Here is a 23,153-nt window from a genome sequence, read left to right as displayed (position 1 = left end):
GCGGCTGAACGAATGGACATCCCGGTTGACCACATTTTCAATACAGCAGAATGGTCAAGGGAACCGCGTTCAGAACATTTTTTATTATAAACCGTTGATAAACCTGATTTAATTGCAGGAGAATATTACAAACTGCAATATTAATTTAAGCTCAGAGGAGCTCTGTTATGTTGTTATTGTTAACAAATACCTTTCTGTTTCTTTTGAAAGCAGATCCACTGGTTGATTACGATAACACTTCCTCCCTCATAAACTTCGGCAGTGAGTGAAATAAAAACTGTTACACGGTTTGAAATCACAGACCTTTGAAGTCTTCACGGAATCACTCACGTGACTCCGAAGTAAAATAGTAAGATTAAACGAGTACTTACCAGTACGAAGTTTGATCTGTATTTTATGAGGAGTTACGGTGAGGGATTAAGTGCCCGCCGCTCCCACCCTCATTATACAGATCAAGCTAATAAACTGATGTCTCGTGATCTTTACTATCTTACTTCAAATATTGTGTCTATTCTGTGATTTCACACCGCTGCTTCGAAGTATGCCGCATGCGCACTGGAGCTGGGGTCTTCACTTAATCCCTCACCGTAACTCCTCATAAAATACAGATCAAACTTCGTACTGGTAAGTACTCGTTTAATCTTACTATTAAAGAAACCAACATCAATCTATTAACAAAAATAACTTATCAGCTACTATAAAGATCTTAATCAATATTTATTTTCAATAATATGCAATATACAATATACTTTATAACATGCAATATAGCTCTAAATTTATGAGGCTCTATTTCATATTGAAGTTAAATAAAATTACATTAAATGTCCAGTGATCTGATAGTGTAGATACCTTGAAAAATATATAGCTATATACATTTAAGAGAAGTAGATAGGTCAGTTATATTGCTTTGGTGATATTAGTTTGCCAATCACGTATTGCTATGTTTAAGCACAACAAGTTTCTCTATAAAACGCAAATGCAAAAATCCATGATTAAATTGTTACCAGAAGATATAGATACAAAAGAAAATTGAATTACATTGCAAAATCAAATCTTGTCATACACAATTGACAATTATATTAAATTGTCTTTTTCTGACTGCCCCCTTATGCAAGAATATATAAAATTAAGATCAGCATGGAATAGATGTCAACATGCTTGGTTACTTTGCAGCACAGTTGAAGGTGAGGGTTACACTGGAGGTTACTCATTTACTTACTTACCAACAATTGTTCTTCGTCGGGTTTGTACTGTACCACAGTCACCAGTGCAGGAAGAAAACTTAGACCAGTTGGTGAATTGGCAGTCATCTTGGCAGGGCAATTGGCAATGTTGGGTTAAGAAGGGCATTGTGCCAGCCCACTTCAGGCAATAGCTCATGTCCACTTGACCACCATCTTGCTTGCGACATGATAAAGCTAAAATAAAATAAATACTTAGATCGGTGCAGCTATTTTCACAACCTCAGGACGTCCCATATTAGATTTACAACAATTGAAATATTTCTTTGAAATTACATTTACTGTGGAGATGTAGAAAATCCAATCGTCAAATTGCAGACAACAAAATCTGACCAATGACAATATGATCATGACCAGATGAAAAATTGTTTAATAATAATAATAATAATAATACTAATAATAATAATAATAATAAATACTTTATTGATCCCCTCAGGGAAATTCAGATGTCCAGAAGCCCCCAACCAACAAACCCACAGATTCAGAACGAACGCAGACAGAAAATACATAGAATACACTGTGGACACTACCTGAGGGCAATAAATACTTAAAAAGACCAATAATTAACAATTAAAAATTAAAAATTGCAAAAATGCATCCCCCTACAGCATAGCGGTCCGAATTATAAAATCTAATGGCTGCAGGGGTGAAGGATCTCCTGAACCGCTCCGTTCTACAGGACAGGGAGAGGAGCCAGTTGTTGTTCCGAGTGCTCTTTTGACTCCAGAATTACATGGAGGGGGTGCCCGGGGTTTTTCAGGATGACCTGCACCTTGTGCCTCATATGCCTCTCAAGCACATCCATCCCAGAGTCTACTCTCCCCTCCAGCACTGAGCTAGCTCGTTTAACCAGTTTGACCAGTTTCTTGTTGTTTTTGTCACTAATGCTGTTGCCCCAGCAGACAACAGCGTAGAAAATAACACTTGCAACCACAGTGTTGTAAAACATGTGCAGCATGTCACTACACACATTGAAGGATTTGAGCCTTCTGAGGAAAAAGAGTCTGCTCTGGCCTTTTTTGTAGAGGGAGTCAGAGTTGACAGGCCAGTCCAGTTTGTTATCAAGGTGCACTCCAAGGTATTTATATGTCTGCACCACCTCAATGTCAGCCTCAGCAGCGTTGACCGGCTGAAGGGGGAGCTTGGACCTGCCAAAGTTAACCACCATCTCTTTAGTCTTAGTTGTGTTCAGGATGAGACAGTTCTCTTCACTCCAGGCACAATAGGAACTGGTCAAGTTTAGGCATGTAGGTTGAAGGATATATTTCAGAAGAATAACTTTGCTATATTCCAGATGTGATATGGGATCTGTTATGTCCACCTGTATGAGCAGGAGGTGCCTTATCACTTCCAATTGGTGGCTTTAGAAGAAACGTAGTAATCCAGATTGCTTTAGGTGAAACATTTAGATAGTTATACTTGTAAATGTTATGTGAAGCTGCAAAAAGAGACAACGGAAGTTAGCTAGAGAGGTGGTCAGGCATCTAAACACCAAGGTCACTGCAATTAAAACAGGTTAAATTAGTTGGAATATCATTGACAAGAGATAAAATAACTTTATCTCTTCTATAATAATAATAATAATAATAATAATAATCTCTTTTATCGTCATTGCCCATCAGTGCAACCAGATTTAGTACGCAGCTTCCAAACGATGTAAAAGAAAAGTAAAATAAATAAATAAGCTGTGCGACGTGACCATCCGAGGGAGACAGTCCATGGGGGGTGGGGGGCACTCAGCAGGGCCGGTTCAGAGCCACTATAGCTCTGGGAATAAAGCTGTTTCTGAGTCTGGAGGTTCGGGCGTAGAAGGCCTTGTAACGTCTGCCGGAGGGAAGTAGTTACAAGGAGTCTTTATGGATGCTGACGGCCTTCCTGAGGCACCGTGTGTAGTAGATGCCCTCCAAGGATGGTAGCTGTGTCCCAATGATCCTCTGCGCTCTGTGGACGATGCGCTGAAGAGCTCTCCTCTCTGCCTCCGTGCAGCTGAGATACCACACAGAGGTGCCATACGTTAATATGCTCTCTGTGGTGCAGCGGTAGAACGTTGTCAGCAGCTGTTGGGGCAGACCAGTCTTTTTTAATGTCCTCAGTAAGAACAATCGTTGCTGTGCCTTCTTGACCAGCGCAGCGGTGTTGGTGGACCATGTGAGGTCCTCAGAAATGTGAGTGCCCAGAAACTTAAAGTTGGACACTCTCTCCACACTTTCCCCGTAAATGGAGATTGGAGCGTATTCTCCATTATGGGACCTCCTGAAGTCAATAATCAGCTCCTTGGTCTTGGAGGTGTTTAGTGACAAGTTGTTACGTGTTTTCCAGTCCGCCAGTTTCTGCACCTCCGCTCTGTATTTTGTTTCATCACCGTTGGTGATCAGCGCAATCACTGTTGTGTCGTCTGCAAACTTCACGATGTTGTTGGTGTCGAATGCAGGAACACAGTCATGAGTGAAGAGGGAGTGGAGCATGGGGCTTAGTACACAGCCCTGTGGTGTGCCGGTACTCAGGGTGATAGTGGAGGACAGGTGTGGGCCCAGTCTCACTGCCTGCAGTCACTCCGTCAGAAAGTTCAGGATCCAATCGCATATCGGCGAGCTGAGGCCTAGCTGGTGGAGTTTGGTGGTGAGCTTGGTGGGGATGACCGTATTGAATGCAGAGCTATAGTCAATGAAGAGCATCCTCACATACCGTGCCCTGTCTGTCCAGATGAGTCAGGACAGTGTGAAGAGCCAGAGAGATGGCATCCTCTGCTGATCTATTTGCCCTGTATGCAAATTGATGAGAGTCCAGTGAGGCAGGGATGCTGGATTTGATGTGGGAGAGGACCAGCCTTTCGAAGCAATTCATTGGGATTGGAGTTAGGGCAACCGGGCGGTAGTTGTTCCGGTTGGTGACTTTAGACTTTTTTGGTACCGGCACTATGGTGGCTGTTTTCAGGCACTTGGGGACCGTTGCCAAAGATAGAGACAGATTGAAGATTCTCGTGAATACCTCCGTCAGCTGTACTGATGCAGTCTGATGCAGTCCCTTGGAGTGAGGATAACTTATTCCACTTAGGTTTAGTAGATTCTAAGGTGGCTAATGGCCATTAAGGACTCTGAAGGGGTAGATGGTGCGTGCTTGCTATTAGTCATCAGTAATGTTCTATCACCTAGTTATTTTCAAGACACATTATCTGACATGTCTACTGCTGCACTGATAAAATAAAAACCATAGTCAAGTAATTTCTGGAACGGATCCTAGGATTTAAGCCTAGGACAGCAAGAATACAAGAAAATAAGAACAGGAGTAGGTGTAGGAAGTAGAAGCAGGAGTGATCCACATCCCTCTATTCCCTGCATAGCCATGAGCCTGTCCAAAAGTCTCGTAAGTACCTCTATTCTATCTGCCCATTCAAGGCACCCATCACTCTTTGTGTAAAAAAAAGTGTAAGAAAATAAGTTTATGAGGCTATTTAGAGGGATTAAGCAGAAAAAGATTAAATAAATGAGGTTTAGGCTGTAAGTTTTGCGCATTTGCAGAGAAATAAATGGCTTCATATCAAGAGGTAGCAGGTGGAGGATATCTGCTTTGCACAAGGATGTTGTCATTGTTGGCTGAGAATGAGCTTGAGAGATGAAGCCATCTGTTCTGTTAACTCTAATTTCTTCTACATTTTGTTTTGGATTCAATCAAATACAATTTCCCTTTTAGTCTTTTTCAGCATTAGAACACTTTAATCTTATTTCACCCCAGATAAAACTGGGAGAAAGGTAAATGCCAAATACACCTTTCATGGTATATCTCTTTATAAAGTTGCTAATTTATCACGTGTAGAAACCAGGAAGAAGAAATGGAGAAATGAGCAAAAGAGGGGTGGAAAAAAGGGTTTGCATGGAAATTGATCGTCATGCCAGATCTTGGTGCCTAAACTAGTCACATGCAAGTCTCCCTAGAGAATTCACCTCCATCATCATGAATGTGGTCTATATCCCACCCCAGGCAGACAATCAGCTAGCACTGGAGGAGCTGCACATTGTGGTCAACAAACACCAAATGGCTATGGGCCTTCCGCATTATACAATAAGGCTAGTTTGAAGACGTCACCTGAACTAACACCAGCACATTTACTGCAGCACCAAATGATCAAAGACTCTCAACCATTGCTACTCCAACATCAAAGATGCCTATCGCTCCATCCCTCGCCCTCACTTTTGAAAAGAAAGAAGTGAACCCGAAATATTATCTATCCATTTTCCTCAACAGATGCTGTATGACTCAATGCTGTCTAATCTTCTGAGTATTTCCAGCATTTCTACTTTCATTATGAGACTAATATGGTTGTTCTCCGGGAGCCAAAATAGATCTATAGACAGGGTAGCCTCCTTCTGTGTTGTCATAAGTAGAAGATCTCATTGAAACAAAGTTCCCTTTTGCATTTGACTTGGGTTTTTTTCCCCCTTGATTAACATTCCTGTTAAAAAGACAGTGAAGCCCAGACACAGTAGGTGCGCAGCCGTGCCGGCGGCTTTGCGCAGGATGTGGTACAGCCAGAGCTCGGCGCTGCTCAGCGGCTACGCCACTGCAGCCGCCAGTGCAGGCGTACTTGCGTCACCACACTTGGGCGCCATGGCCTCAGGTCCAGGAGGTACCGGAGATGATGGAAGTCTCCGGGCCTGATAATTACGGGGAAAATAAATGCCCGCGGGCCGGATGATTTCAGTTACGGGCCGCATTCAGCCCGGGGGCCGTAGGTTGCCGACCCATGCCTTACATTATGTATCATTGTCTTTACTCATGAATAAAAGGTCACAAATGAAGCAAAAGAAAATAACTTGAGGCAGAAAATGTATCCTGATTGAGTTAAAGGCAAATGAGGAAGTAAGCGACACAACAATGGAATCTTGGTGAAGTAGTTCATTTTATGGTCCAAAAAGGTATCAGATGATCAGAGCAAGAAACGTTCTTAATGATGTTTAAGTGGTGTGTAATAATGATCCTACTCATGATATAGATGTAGAATCCATTCCTTTGGAATAATCAAAAAACAAGAGTGATTTAAGCCAAGTGGATGGAAGTTCCTGATAGATATGATTGAAGTCAGACTTATCAGCATTCTCAACATAGTCCAAGATCCACCCCAAAATACATCACATATTGCTTTACGGATAAATCATGATTATAATTCAACTATATTGTTATGTTATTAATTTGCTGATGTTATCATGTCTCAACTATACTTGCAAGAACAACCTGATTCTTTTAATATAAATTTGAATTGTCTTCTGAGGTAATAGGTCTACTGGAGGTAAAATCTTGATATCATTTCACAAAAATGCAGTCAGCATGACAATTTACAAAATCCAATTAAATATGCAAGCAATGTACCTGTGAATGTTTTTCTCAATAACCTTTTTGAACAGAATGCATTTTCTAGCAATGAAGTTACAAAAAAAAATCGAGTGTGACTCATAAGTGTGATTTCCCCAATGCATCAACATCAAAATTTGAGATCATGTTTCAAATTTGTTGATGCATGCAATACTAATTAAATAATACTTAATTAAATAATGGGATTTAAGACGAAAATATATATTTTGGATTATTTTTGTCTTTGGGGATGTGTAATTGGATTCACATATTGACAATTTACTTGGCAATCTCAGTGTACAAATTTAAGTTTTCAAGATATGGGCAGAATTGCAGCAGATTTGAAAACTGCTCTTTGTATAGGAATGTTACATAATTTTGAGATTTTTAAAATCAAGCCTGTAATTTATCCCATCAGATAAAGCATAAAAATAAGTTTAATTTGATACCTAATTCACTTTCATATTTTCAGTATTAAAAATGTTATGGTCATTTTCATACTCGGAAATTAACATCTTGTTCTCTATTGCTTTTCCATTGACTTAACACTAAAGCTGTGATCGAGGACAGTCAATTGACATAAAAAAAACATAACTTTCTTAAAAATTAAGGGAACTGAATGAAATTTTCAGTTATTATAGATTGAAGCATTCTGAAACAAATATGAAACATCTTACTTGGATGACCTGAAATTGAAGCATATAATTAGTTAGTTACCTAATTGTAGCTAATTACAAAATTGACAGCTGTGGCGGAAATAGTAATAAACACCCAAACTGCCTTGAAAATTAAAAAATGTGATATTCTCAAGATCGGAACGGAACGGAAGCGTGAATGATTTTTCTTCATCAGCTAGCAGCCCAAGGAAATCCTTCTCTGACAACCAATACAAACCTGGATTTTAGTAACTGATATTCAAGCTAAAAATATCATACTAAATAATATATTGGTAGTAATGTTAGTAGATAAGTGATCAATTTCTTAGTATATTAATGAAAATTAGAGCTTGTAAGATATGTATATTAGTGTCCTTCTGTCTGATAAAAAGCCTACTTTTGAGAACTACCTTCAAAGCCTGGAAAGTGGGGGTAGTTAAAGTGAAAACAGTGATTACATTGTGCTGGGGGCATTGGCAGCACTGACTGTCACAACTGACCATCTTTTTGATCTTACTCTTTTGCTATGGTTAAGTAGATTTTAGATAGATTTCGTCAAACGACATAATATATTGGAAACTTCCGCCTAATCTGTACGATGGACATAGACAAGGATTTAATAATCTGTATGATGGACATAGATAAGGAAACTAACCTCTGGTTTGAAGCCCTGGGCCGCAGGTTTCATGTGCTCCAGGGCTGTCCTGGCGAATATACCATGGTACCAGCTGACACCGACGCCATTTGTGTGTTTTCCATCTGTTAGAAAGATTGTAGCATTGTTATTCCACAGAATTGAATTAAGAAACAAAGACATTACATTTATCTCATGTCATTTAATAAGTTTTCTTTTGCTTATAATGTGCCTTATAATCTTGCATCGTCTACCAGATAGATATACGATGGAAATATTTGGAAATATGACGTTGGGAACATTGAACATGGGGTTTTTGACCTTAAGATGTGTTTAAAAAAAACACAACCAAAATTAATTAAAAGTAATAAAGCAGTTGAACAATAACCAAATAGTCAATTCAATATATGGACTAACATCAAGAAATCTTTCTTCATATAAAGTAACAAACAAAATTAACTTTCAGATACCCAAGGGCTAAATACTTGCATGTCTGAAAGCTCAATCTCTTTGTCAATCATGCTTTGTCGGAAGAAGGATTTCCAGGAGATAATGTCGAAAAATGTGTGCCCATTTAAAAACAGTTTAGTTATTTATTGCCACAGAGCAAGGAAGGTGATGTATGGAGTCATGTTAGAAGTTTGCAATTGGGTAAATTAAGATGGACTCTCTTCATTCTTAATGAGTTCATGATCTAACAATCACTGTGACACCAAAAGTAATTTGGAGCGAACATTTTCTATGAGAGTGCAAAAGATTGACGTGATTATAATAACTGCATTGCCTTAACTAGTTGGAATTAAGAATCTGCTTTCTTATGCCTTCCCTACCTAGGATATGCTTAGGATATGCCAGGATTGCCTGAATATTAGGTACTTTGCTCCTGAATCCGATTGTGGAGATGTTGTTTCTCCCATTTTTCCATATTTGTTCTCTTTTCACTTACGTAGATCAGAATAGAGTAAAAAAATATTTCAATGGCTTTAATGAGGTCAATATTATATGGATGACGTATAATTGTTCATCACTAATGATGTGTACAGGAGCATCAATAGATGTATTTGTATCAATCACTGTCCTGGCGAAACCAGTGGTGACCAGGAATAGACTGGTTGACAACCAAGAATAGGGTGGTGACGACTGGAGAGACAGTGGACAGCTCGGAAAGACGGCAACCGGGGCGGGGCGGGGCGGGTGGGCGTGGCAGCCCAAACCGCATCCTCTGGGAGGAGACCCAAATCAAGCTACATGGAAAAATATCCCCAGGGTGGCCCGAGAGGAGGGGAGGATGAGCACCATAATTTGACGGATCAAAGGCTAATGATTAATGGCAATGGACAACCGATAATGCAGATGTGGAAATGTTTGCAAGAACAGCCAAGGCCTGAAGATTCACCAGACCTGGATGAAGTGTTTGGAGGGAGAGGGAATGTCACATCACGCAGGTATTTTACCTGGTGAAATGCAGGAGGAGCACCCATAGAGCCCGAAGCCTCCAACTGGTGCAACTAATCCCTCAGAACAGATCTCCAGAACAGAGAAGGTTCGAGTCAAATGGCCACATTCCTGCAAGACGGCAGTCTGACATCAGTTCGACGAGGATGTCGACAAGGTGCTGAAAGCAACTGCGACCTGGTGAAACAGCTGAACTTCCCACAGCACATTGCCACAACCACCCTGAGGCCAGACATCCTCCTGGTCTCAGAGGCGACCAAAAGCATCGTCTTGTTGGAACTGATAGTGCTGTGGGAGGACCGTCTAGAGGAGCCCCATGAGAAGAAGATGACCAAGAGGAGGTCCATGGGGAGGAGCGAATGCCACCTGAACACAAGTCGTGGTCTGATCAACCACGGCTGGGTCGCTTGGGTGAGGGTTTCTGACCCCAGGTTCCACCGCTGATGATGTGTTCAGGAGCATCAATAGATGTATCAGTTGCTGCAGTTCTCATCATTTCTTTTGAAGTTGTCACTTGGTGAAAATTTGCCTCTACGTGGACAACGTCACACCATTATTCAGGAAACAGCTCCTCGGTCATTGCGAGAAGGTGGTTGTAGAGGACATTTAAGACACCTTTCCCTGTGACATGCAGATGGAAAAAATGTCTGGCTACTGAAGTCAGATTTGTTTCCTTTCTCAAAGAAGGTCACAATCATAGATTATCTGAAAACTCCTGAAATGTCTACCCCTGCATAGAGAAAGTAGATTTATGACTGAGTATATCATAGATTTTTATCATAAATATTCATCATAGAATTTTAGAACTTCAGTGAGAATACTATCTACCACCAAGGTCTTGTTATTTTTGTGTTTTCTATTTATTTTGACCTTTTGTAGGTCAGTTGTGTCTAATCTGGATCAAATAAACCCCCAATATGGATATTTGTTTTGATTTCTATCATGGGATGATGTGAACAAATGATTCAGGATGTCTTGAAAATCACCTTTAAAATGCTCTTTGAGTTCTGGGATTCACTGACCCATGACACACTCAAAGTACAGAAAATCCATTTGGAATGACAATGCGAACCATATATCGGGACCACACAGAAGCAAGTAAAACTCCACCTCACAAAATTCTCTCTACTTACTTAGCCAAGCCATGTCTGCGGGTTTAACACAGACCTCAACAGCCACCTCAGAACCTACAGAACTCAAGTTGAAGTAGGTCATCCCACAATCACAAAATTCTTATTTTCTTTGGGGGACTTGTCTGTCAAAACTGTTCCCACTGTCTGTTGCTGTGATGAGTTACTTTTGAATTGGTGCAGTAAAATTACACAGAAATATTAGGGAAGAGATAGAAAATAGCACATAGAATGGTACAGCACAAGAACAGGCTCATCTGCCCACAATGTCTGTGCTAAACATGATGCCAAGACCATCTCTGATCTACCTGCACCTAACCCATATCTCTCCATTCCCTGTACGTATATTCATATGCCAATCCAATGTCTCTTATATTGCACTATTGCATTTGCTTCAACAATCACCCCGGGCAACAACTTGCCATGCATATCTCCTTTAAACTTTGCCCCACCTTAAAGTTATGGCCTCTAGTATTTGTTTGTAACAATATGGAAAAAAGGTTCTGACTGTCTACTATATCTATGCTTCTCATAATTCTATATAATTCTATTAGGTCTCCAAAGAAAACAATTCAAGTCTGTCCAACCTCTCACTGTCGCTAATATTCCCTAATCCAGGATTCATTCTGGTAAACCTCCTTTGCACTCTTTCCAAAGCTTCCACATCCTCTAATTGGGTGATCAGAACTGCACGCAATACCCCAAACATGGCCTAACCAATGTCTTATAATGATGCATCATGACTCCCTGAATGTTATACTCAATGCCCTGATCAATGAAGGCACGCATACCATATGCCTTCTTTACCACGCTATCTAAATGTGGTGTAACTTCCAGGAAGTTATGGACTTGGACCCTAAGCTCCTTCTGTGCATCAATGCTATTAAGTGTCAAGCCATTAATTGTATATTTTCCAAAATGATTCCCAAAGTGCAACACCACACTTCCATCAACCATTCCATCAGCCCTTTCTCTGTCCAGTTCTGTGGCTAATCTATATACCACTGTATGTTTTGACTGCCTCCCTCACAGTCTACGACCCCAACAATCTTGGTGTCATCTGCAAACATTCTAACCTACCCGTCTACGATTACGTCCTCCCTTTATCCTTGAGCAGTCCTATTTTCTCCCTAGTTACCCTCCTGTTTTTAATGTAGGTATAAAAACCTTTGAGATTTTCTTTAATCCAATTTACCACAGCCATTTCATGGCCTCTTATGGTCTGTCTAAGAGTTCACGAGTTTTTTCCTCCTTTCTTTCCATTCCTCAGTGGCCTTGTCTAATTCCATCCCCAAAGTATGCATTTACTTCCTTTTTTTCTTTTTGACCAAAATTACATTCAAGATTCCCCCACTTTGCATCCCTATCCCTCCTCCTTACTGGAACATGCTGGTTCTGAACTTTGATCAACTGGCCTTTAAACAACTCATGCAGCAGATGTAGACTTACCCAATAACAAGCGCTTTAATGTACCCCCCACTCCTCTCCACCCAAGCTCCTGTGTAATAACATTGTCATTTGCCTTACTCCAATGACTGTACTCTTGCAACCATGTTTCTGCAGTGGCTGCTACATCATAGTCCCAATAGCAATCTGGGCTCTTAATTCCTCTACTTTCTCCACAATATTCCTTGCATTGAAATAAGCACATAGCCCATCAGCATCACCATATTCCTTCAACTCTCCTTGCCTGTCCTTCGTATGTGACTTACTGGATCCTAACTTCTAACCTTCCCATCACTCCTTCCATTTTCTGACTGCTACTATTCTGGTTCCCATCCCCTGCATCTCCAGCTAAAACCCTCCCGAATAGCACTAGCAAACCTCCAAGGACATTGGTCCCTGTCCAGTTCAGATGCAACCTGTCCCTCTTATCCAGTTCGTAACTGTTCCAGAAGAGGTGCCAACAACCTAAATTTCTGAATCCCTACCTTCTGCAGCAGCAACTGAGCCACCCATTTATCTGTCCTATCTTCCTATTCCTACCTTTCACGAGCATGTGGCACCGGGAAGAATCCGGAGATTACTACAATCAGGGTCCTGCTTTTTAATCTTCTGCCTAATTCCCTATATTCACTTTGCAGGCCCTCATCCCTTTTCCCACCGATATCATTTGTGCCAATGTGCACCACGATCTATGTTATGTCCCTGTGCCACTTAGGAAACCTGAACGGAATCCTCTTGAGACTTTGCGCCCCACCCAAAGTTTCCATGCGGTTCCCGGAGGTTTTTGTCAGTCTCCTTAATGGTCGAAAGTGGTTTCCGCTTCTTCTATGTTCCGGCGATTATTTCAAATTCAAAACCGGCCGCGGCTAAAAATAGGTTGCCGTGTTAAAAATCGGTAATTTTTTAGTTGAAGCCAGTTGCGATGCTAGTTGTAGGTGGTTGCCGGAGGTTGCAGGTAGTGGAAGGTAAGACCTCCCTGATGGAAGGTCTCTATTTCCTTAAGCTTGAATTGAACCCAGCATTCTAAGTAGCAGTTATATAAGACATATTGCTGTAGCAATCTGATAAGTATGAAATCAATTTAATTGCTGACTCTTTATTCATAAACTTATAACATGTTCAAATGGAATGACATTAATATGTTACAGTAACTGTGGTTTAGTAGCTTCATTAAAATAACAAGCAAATAATCTTTTAGCATTGTATTCATTCATTTTGCAATTAGGTATTTCTTTACTTGTGCAATAATATAAAATTGAGGGTGCATCTGCAATTTACCCAATTGTGATAGTCACAAGAGAAAACAATATTAGTTGCCAATTTGCGACATTTTGATTTGCAAACCCCATTACACCCCCTCTATATATTGAACAGTCATAATCTAACCCACAGAGGTTTCATTGTACATGTACTGTCACCATGCCGAAACCCAGTGAGATAATTACATGCAACCAAAGCCTACATAGATTCATTAATCAATTTAATACTGCCATTAATACAGAGCTCTCTTGTTTCTCAATGGTCCAAATTTCCTATTATCTGGTTGCCATTTAACAAGCTATTTTCAAGCAGGGATGAATCCAAAAAATATGCCACTGTCAGTAGTTTAGTTTAGAGATACGGTACATCAAGGAAACAGGCCCTACAGCCCACTGAGTCCACGCTGGCCATCGATCACCAACATACACTAGTTCTACGTTATACCACTTTCTAATCCACTCCTTACAATTTTACAGAGGACAATTAATATTCAAACCTGGATGCCTTTAAAATGTCTTTTTCACACAGTTGTGAGTCTGTGGAATTCTCTGCCTCAGAGGGCGGTGGAGGCTGGTTCTCTGGATGCTTTTAAGAGAGAGCTAGACAGAGCTCTTAAATATAGCGTAAGTCAAGTGACATGGGGAGAAGGCAGGAATGGGGTACTGATTGTGGATGATCAGCCATGATCACATTGATTGGCGGTGCTGGCTCAAAGGCCCGAATGGCCTACTCCCGCACTGTGAGATGACTGTCTTTTGCTGATGACGTCACAATGGGTCTGCGTGCCGTCTTCCTCGCGCTGCAAGTGACATCACCCCCCTCCCCTCCCTCCTCCCCCCCCCCCCCCCCCGTTATTCAAAAGACGTAGAAAGAACGAGCAAGTCGGGTTCTGTACCAAAGCCGCCAAGTTCTTGGATCGCTCAGTCAGCTCCTCTCTATCCCCCCCGGCCTCTCTCTACCCCCCCCCCCCCCCCACCCACTCTCTGCCCCTCTTGCTCTCTGCCCTCCTCTCTCTCTGCCCTCCTCTCTCTCTGCCCCCCTCTCTCTCCCTCCCCCCCCCCCTCTCTCTCTCTTCCCCTCTCTCTCTCTCTATCTCCCTATCTCTCTCTCGCCTCCTCCTTCCCTCTCTCCCCCCTCTATCTCTCTCTCCCTCTCTGTCCAGCATTTTGTGTGTGTGTGTGTGTGTGTGTGTGCGTGTGTATGTGTTGGGGGCTATGCCTGAGTGGTTAGGGCAAGGGATGGAGTAAAAGGAGCAAATTAATAATATTAATATGATATCAAGGGGTGTGGTTAGTGTGTGTGTGTGTGTGGGTGGGGGAGGGGGGGGGTGGTTAGTGTGCGTGTGTGTGGGGGGATGGTTAGTGTGCGTGTGTGTGGGGGATGGTTAGTGTGTGTGAGACACCGCAGACCGCCCCGCGCCCCCTCCACCCCCATAACCATGCGTTGATGGGAAGGGACCCAACGGGTCCCACATGGTCTAGTGTATATTTAAATATTAATTGCTAAGTGCAATATATATTTATTATCAATTCATATTAAAATCCATCAATTGCTCTAAAAATATGTTTTATATATTTATATATATTAGAATAATTAATATATTTTAACATTAATTGATATATATATTAGAACAATTAATAGATTCAAATATGTTTAGAAACTTGAGCAAAATTAATCTAATTGAATGTGTTGTGCTAGAACCAGTTTATGTGTATAGAATATACACTGGGTTATTCTTCAGATAATATATATATAATTTAGAGCAATTAATAGATTTTAATATATATTGATAGATATTAAATTTGATAAATATTACAGATTTGTTCAAGTACACAAAATGGACCAATTAGTCATCTGAAGAATATCCTGGGTTAATGTATTAATTCTATATACATGGCTGAGTTCTAGTACGACAAATTAATTTAGATTAACCTTGTACAACTTCCTAAACATATTTAAATTATTCCTTAGTCAGGACATAAAATAGGTTTACATCTGATCAAGTAACATAATTCAAAAGATCACTGGCAAGAATCTCATTGTCCTATCTGGGACACATCACAATAAAACTCTCTCTCTTTCTTTTCAGTATGAGGTGGGCATGATACTTTTCATTCCACAAAGAAAGCAAATGGACTGGTGTTTGTACAAGAAATCAAAGAGGTGATCTGTCTTTTGGTGCTACACAGCATTTAATCAAGATAGATTGTGAGCCTGAGTTGTACAAACAGAAAAAAAAAACAGAATTGAAAGTCAAATAAGGTTCTGAGCTTAGAACGAGTGAAAATACATGCATTCATCCATCATGGAGGAACAGATAAATGCTTTAGTCATAACATTACTCTGACAGCAGTGCTCCATCTATCACAGGAGATGGACTTAGAAGTGGCCAGTCTTGCTACCTATGATTGGTGTGCTCTCTCATCTTGTTCACAGTGCTAATTCATAACATTAACTCGGTGCATTCTCATAAAGAAACAAGACCCACCGTCTGTGTTAAGAGACTGAGGAGATAGAGCTGAGGGTGATGTCCCATTCCCATGACATCTTTTTCGGAAGGACTTTGGCACTCGATTGCAGTCAACAATCTGATGGTAGGTTATGGTGGGAGGGAGACTGATGGAGAAGAGAGAGTCGATAGTTTTGGTATTGTGGGGAATGCGGATGTTGGTCAATCAAGTTGAAGGATCCTGGCAAACCGTAGCAAGGAAGCAATTGTGGTGGTGAATGAGATAAGTGCCTGGTGTGGAATGGTTAGATGGGCTTGTTTGGACAGGTAGAAACAAACTCATATTTTCTGACCCAAGACCCAAGACCCAATAAGTGCACTCATGATGTGAGGGAAAATGCTTCCAGCCTGAAAGTAGCACCATTCAGGCACAATACATTGATGCAGCACTGTCTGTTTTGGCAACATGGATGCCCAGGAACAAGGAAGGTTGGAAAAAGTGGTGGACTCTGCTCAGTCCATTACTGGTACTGGCCTCCCAGAATCTACCGGGATTGCTGCTCAAAAAGGCCGTCTGCATCATCTGAGATCCACACCAGCCTGGCCACACTCTCGTTTCACTCCTGGTATCGGGAAGAAGGTATAGGAGCCTGAAAACCATAACATCCAGATTCAGGAGCAGCTTATCCCCTACAACCAACACTCTACAACCAACAACAACCTATCAAACACTCCAACATCCAAATAAGCTCTGGACTACAGAAACTTGGGGGTATTATTTTAGTTTTTGAACTATTATTGTTTTTATTTTATACTGAACTGTTTTGGTGTTTACTATGGTGTTTAAAGAATACTGTGTTTACATGTCTATTGTGCTGCTGTAAGTAAGAATGTCTTTGTGTTCCGTTTCGGGACATGTGACAATAAAATACTCTTGACTCTTGACTGAAAAACTGGTCTTTAACTTCAAGAACACAATGGTGTGTGTTCTTAGCTGGCTTGGCATCAACTATGTGTTGAAAACGACCACCATCTGCTTCCTACCAATTGGTACCCTTTTAATACAAGGAATGAAGAGGCACGGATCACTTGCAGGATGTAATAAAAACACAAGAATAATTGGTATTAATTAAGAAAAAGTTGAGTTTGATATGGTCAGATTATATACATGCTGATGGGCATTTCTTACCTGTAATTATTGCAGACACGGGGAGACTCACAGTCCTTCTCCTCAACAAGTGTATCGGGACAATCATGTCCTCCATTTGACGGTAATTGAATGATGATTCGATGGCGGGATTGTTTTGCTGTACTATCGTCTCCTGCAAGTAATGAAATTACACAATGATTCGTGAATAAGGCAGAACTTCAATGCAGTGTGGAAAGTTAATGAAAAACTATTACCTGCAAATTGCTTTTTCCTACATACAGTTTAGGAAATTATACCGATTCACTCATCTTCCATCTAGGCACATAGATGCTACCAAATCGACTCAGTACCAAATATTAACAATTTCTCTTTCCACAGATGCAGCCTGACCTACTGAGTGTACGCAGCATTTTCTGTTTTTTTTTGTTCTGATTTAAAGTCAGCCATCTTAATGCTGTTTCCCTTTCTGCAAAAGCAGCATGATCTGTTGGACCATTTTTTTTCTCTCTTTTACTTCAGATTTCCAGCAGCATGTGGTGTGTCTCTTTCAATTCCACTGTGCTCTTTTGCTTTCTATTTTCACTTCAATGACCTTCATTCATGAGAGATAACTCGCCTATACAACCTTGGAGTCTGCCTTTATAGGCAATCTGTCTACTCTCTTCCCCCTCCCCCTTCTCTGCAACATAGATACATTTATTTTTTCACTTTCCCAAATCTACCTGGACCTGGATGGAGTATTAACTCAGCTTCACTCTCCATAGAATGCTTCCTGACACATTGAGCATTTGCTATTTTTATTCAAGATTCCAGCACAGGGAGGTGCTTTAATTTACAAGACTGTTGAAATGTTGAGATTTTCTTTCAAGTAATAAGCTGTTAGGAAATAACACCACCTGAAGAGTGGTAGAAGCAGCAGGAAGATTCACAAGGGTATTGAATATAAATGCTTGAGGGGAAAACATTGCATCGCTAAAAAGAAAACAACTATAAAAAGTAGTACACAATGAAATGTTTTATTAAAATTCACATAATAACATAAATCCTGGCCAGATTTTTACAGTCGATGCTGGTGACTGGACAACTGGCACTCAATCATGAACAGGAAGCAAATCTGGATTGATGCACAAAACCCTACTGTCAAACACACTCACATCTCTGCCAAGACTCATCCTATAGTTTCCTTACTTGCTTTTGACTTTTCATCTTTCTCTATCTGCCATTTCACCGTTTGAACCATGAGTCAACTTATATCATTGCCAGTTCTGCGTCAGAAGGTTTTGAGTTCAAGTCCCACTCTATATATTTGAACACAAAAATTATAGGCTGTCACTGCAGTGCACCATCAGTGGAGCACTGCACTGTCAGATTATCTACTCTACAAGTTGAAACGTTTTTTATTGCACTGTAATGTGTTCATTACGAAGGGCAAATTAGAACATTTTGGAAAACTGATCACTTACTACTGTTTAACAAATGGAATTTGAGTCTTCCGTTTGTATGGATTATGATCTTACCATACACACAGTTGCATCTAGATATTATTAGATGCCACACTTGCTACACTTGCATGTATAATTGCTGATTGGTGTAGGCTGATCATACTGAAGCAGGCCCTCTCAATGAATGTGCGGTTAAGACTTAAGGAGGATGCACCTGATCAGGTCTTACATAATTCTACACTTCTGGAGAAAGTATGATCTCTGACTTTGACTCTATTCTGACTCTTTGTTTCACGACAATTCCAATGCACAGGAATGCAAGAGGTTGCATAGAGAGTGGTGGACACAGCCCAATTTATCAAGAGCATAGCCCTCCTCACCATCAAAAGCAGCAACATGAGATGTCAACTCAAGAAGGCTGCAACTATCATCAAGGTACTCCATCATCCAGTCAATGCCCTCCTCTCACTGCTCCCATTAGGCAGCAGGTACAGAAGCCTAAAGTCCTGCTCCACCAGGTTCAGAAACGAGCTACTTGCTTACAATTATTAGGTTCTTAAAATAACCTGCCCAACCCTAATCCTACCTCTGCCATGGGATACTATGGCCCACCACATGCACCACCAGGAACTTGTTTTCGAATTGCATATTTTTGCACATTATTTGGGATTTTGTGCAGTATTTTTTCTTTTCACGCTCTTATGCAATTTATTATAATTTAAGTTTTGTGTGTTGTCTGAGTCTATGTGACTGTGATGCTGGTACAAGCAAGTTTTTCCATTGTACCTATACCTCACTGCACTGGTGCATATGACAGTAAACCTGATGACCATGGGTCCAGGCAGTTGAAATGAACTGCAGATAGGCCTCCTTTTTGTCACTCCCGACTATGTGTTCAGATTCCACTCCCTCCACACCTCAGCCTTGGCAATCTTCACCAGATTTCTGTCTTATTTCCACACCAACCCCTTGATTTAATCCTTGACCATCCTTTTCAGCCCCTGTAACGTCAAATATTCTGGAGAAACCTCCTTCATGCACACAAACAAAGGCACCATCTTGGGTCTCACTTAAATAATTCACAAGTTGGGCTACCACATACATTGTCATTGTCATTTACTAGTCCCTGCTTAGAAGAATCTCTGAACACTTGAATAGAGAATACCGGGTATGTGTAGAAGGAAAATACAGATAATCTTGAAAACCAAAGATAACAGATCCGTCAGATCGAGGGCACTTCTGGAAAACTTTGAGGATGCATTTCATGAAAACCTTCTATAATTTAATAATATTAATGGCTGTGAAATTATTGAAACATTCATTCCAGGCATCATATAGCGGAATCACCACTAATGTAACATCATTCGTTTTAGCTCAGTCCAAATGTGTCCCATTGTGAACTTAACCCACCTTTGAATTTTGTGGCGATAAGTTTTATTATTGATAAATGGTCATTCTTGCTGTGAATGTGGTTTGGATAAGCTAGATTCAATGAATAGTATATTTAACTCAAACCTATTCCTAAGGTTCCTATGGTATATCCGCGTGCTTCTGTATCTGTCTGAGTCTGTGTGCATCTGTGTGTCTGCCTATGACTGTGCGTGTCTGTAGCTGCAAGCGTCTGTGTCCGCTTGTGTCTGTGTCTGCATTCGTCTGAGTCTGTGTGCCCCTGTGTGTGTGCCGCTGTGACTGTGTGTGGCTCTGAGTCTGCGTACGTCTGTGTACACATGCGTCTGTGTCTTCTTGTGCTTGTGTCTGCGTGCCTCTGTGTGTGTGTGTGTGTGTGTGTGTGTGTGTGTGTGTGTCTGAGTCTGCGTGTCTCTGCATGTATGCGTTCCTGCATGTGTGTCTCTATGCCTATGACTGAGAAAACACTCACTGAAGTAGGAACAAGGACGAACAATCTCTGCATATTTTCTCCAGAAATTTGAAATATTTTAGGCCGGCATAATTGAAATGGTCGGCAAACATAAAAAGGACCTTAGACTTTAGAGATAAAGCTCAGAAGCAGGCCCGTCGGCCCGCTGAGTCCACGCCGACCAGCGATCACCCCGCACACTAACACCACTCTCCACACTAGAGTCAACTTTACAACTTACCAAAGCTAATTAGCCTACCAACTAGTACGTATTTGACATGTGGAAGGAAACTGGAACACCCGGAGAAAACCCACACAGTCACAGGAAGATTGTACAAACTCCACACAGACAGCACCCGTAGTCAGGATTGAACCTGGGTCTTTGGCACTGTAAGTCTGCAACTCTACCGCTGCACCACTGTGCCGCCCCAAAAGGCAAAAGAACTCTATGAATGAGCTGAAATGACTGGAGAGCTATCTAGGTCACACGTGCTTAAAATGAGCGGAAAGGATATAATAATTCTAGGATTGGCTGTGTAGGTTTAAACTTTCAGCTGATTTGGAAAGGATAAAAAAAAATTGTTTTTTATAAATGGGAGCATTGAATCAGCCAGCTGTTTATGAAATATGAATTGGTTGCTGAAGTATTTCATGTTTAAGTTGGAAAAGATTTGTGGTTCATTGAGCATCAGCTTTAACTTGAACCATTTGCAGAGTAAAAATGTGACAAGGTAGTGATAAACAGTCTAATGTGATGTGGAGAGCAGGCTTCCTATGTGCTTCAGTTGGAGGAGCAAAAGACAGCCTTTTGTGTAAGAACAAATTACACATGAACCAGGTAACATTTAAACATGCCATCAAAAATTACAGCTATGAACACAATAAGAAAAATCATGAGAAGGATTTAAGGTTTAAAATGTTTTCATCTTTGTGCAACATATTGAAAAGTCATTTAACATTTGTTCTGAATAATAAAACATCAGTGCATAATTCCAATAAATACTATAGGCGATTAATATTACAAAAATAATGTGCCGAACATGCTTGAAATAAAAACATAAACAATGCCTTCTCTCTGTGCTAACTGGAATTAAGCCACTGAGTTTATAAATAAATCTCTTCTCCTGGCACGGAACTACACCCACTTGGCGTCTGCATCAGAGATTTAGATCAAGAAGTCAAAGGTTTCAACAGGCACTAAGCTCTATGTGGTCAGCTGGCCTTGGTCCCTGAAATTCCTGTGGGTCCGTTACTAAATTATTGACTGGAGGCATTGCTGCCCCTCATAGGTGCTGGCTTCAAACCCAGGCACCACTGCCAAAGATTGATCTAAACTCTCGTCTATTACAGATACAAATGAAGATATCATTCTTCCTCATGCCGAGCACAGCATGCGTTCAAAGCAGCACCAAATAAATCTGGTTGCCGACTACATCAACCAAGGAATCAAACCTCGTCTCCAGTGCATCCAACAAGATTACTCTCAGCTTTCCATTTCCTACATCGTTGTCTCTGATTGCATTACTATTTTACTACCAATTATTTACACTCTTGAATAAAACTGAAATGCATTGGATCTGGAGAGAGACATCTTTCAATGTCTCCATGGGATTTACTGCAAATCTTGTTCTTAGAAGCAAAAGCATAAAATATAACTGCTTGCAAACTGAAGTAAAGTTCTGCAGCCCATTGTTGTATTCAATGCATAAGAAGAAAATAAATAAAAGCAAGAGTAGGTTCCATTATTTAATAGGGTCATGGTTGTATTTTTTATCTCAGCCACTATCTACTTAAAGGTCATAGATACACAAAGCTTTTTCGTTTATGATTCCTCGCATCTCATCCTCTTGAGGATTACAGATCTTTCTCGCCGTTTCTTTAATCAAGATACAACATCTTCTAACAAGGCTCCCGCAATCCCCTCTCTCGCTTCAATAACATCCCAGGATACACCATGACACCCCCATGGAATTTATCGACAATAATGCATATCATGACCTCCAATACCTTCTCCTTCATAATGTTGATATGCCCTGAGATATTACTGTTCTCTGTAGTTTTTGTCTTTCTCCATGCTAAATACAGACACAATGTATTCATTTAAGACCTTACCCATTTCCTACAGTTCCACACATATATTTCCACATTCACTTTGAAGGGGACCTACTCTTTCCCTATCCGTACTGTTCCTAATCTACTGAATGAACCTTTTTAGGATTCTTCTTTATCTTGTTTTGAAGGATATCAGATGGTCCCTCCTAATTCCATTTTTAAGTATATTCCTAAAGTTGTTTAACATCTCAATGGTCTTGCTTGGTCCCAGCTGTGTCTACCTGACATATGCCTCCTCCCTTTTCTTGACCAGACCTTTAATTTCTCTCATCAATCAGAGTTCCCTAATTTTGCCAGGTTGCCCTTCCTTTACACTCCAGAGAGTAGAGGCTCAGTCTACTTACCACCTCCTCATAGGGCAATCCCCCATCACAGAAATTGACCGTGTGAATCTTTGTTTCAATTCCTGCATTATAATTGTATATTTCATTATTTAGCCTATAATCTACATTTTTGATCATTGAGATCCAAATTTAAAATGCTGCCAAGAAGGCCACCAACTCCTCTATTTTCTCAAGAGATTGAAGGAAGTTAGCATGTTTCCAATTACTCATGAAATCTACAGATGCACCATGGAAAACATACTGTCGGGATGCATCACACCTTGAATTGGGAAGAGCTCTGCCCAAGAAATTGCAGAGATTTGTGGATATAACCCAATCCATCACCCAGATCAGACTCCCCACCATTGACTCCATCTACTCTTCACACGGCCTCAGAAAAGTACCCAACATAATCAAAGACTTATCCCACTCTGTCATTCTTTCTTCTCTCCAGTCATGTTGGGCAGAAGATGCAGAAGCTTGAATGTGCCCACCGCCTGACTCCGGAAGAGCTTCTTACCCTGTTATGAGACTTGTGAATGGTCATTCCATGAGCTAGGGCCCTATCCAATTCACCTCTACCCCATTGCAAACATTGGACTCTATCTATAGAATTGGTACACTGCAATGCTGAGAACAATGTTCTACACT

General features: G+C 40.8%; 1 protein-coding gene across 1 annotated transcript in view; it reads right to left on the bottom strand.

The window, feature by feature from the left end:
• LOC129713146 (thrombospondin type-1 domain-containing protein 7A-like) overlaps positions 1-23,153 on the bottom strand; it is a 354,070-nt gene that overhangs the window by 50,707 nt on the left and 280,210 nt on the right. Inside the window, exons 10-12 of the mRNA XM_055661980.1 lie at positions 16,807-16,939; positions 7,899-8,002; positions 1,224-1,418 (exon numbers count right to left, since the gene is read on the bottom strand). Coding sequence (XP_055517955.1) covers positions 1,224-1,418; positions 7,899-8,002; positions 16,807-16,939 — 432 coding nt within the window. The remainder of the gene's footprint in view (positions 1-1,223; positions 1,419-7,898; positions 8,003-16,806; positions 16,940-23,153) is intronic.

Source organism: Leucoraja erinacea, chromosome 2, assembly GCF_028641065.1.
Source record: "Leucoraja erinacea ecotype New England chromosome 2, Leri_hhj_1, whole genome shotgun sequence".
In the NCBI taxonomy this organism is placed as follows: Eukaryota; Metazoa; Chordata; class Chondrichthyes; order Rajiformes; family Rajidae; genus Leucoraja; species Leucoraja erinaceus.
This window is presented reverse-complemented; position numbering and strand designations above follow the sequence as displayed.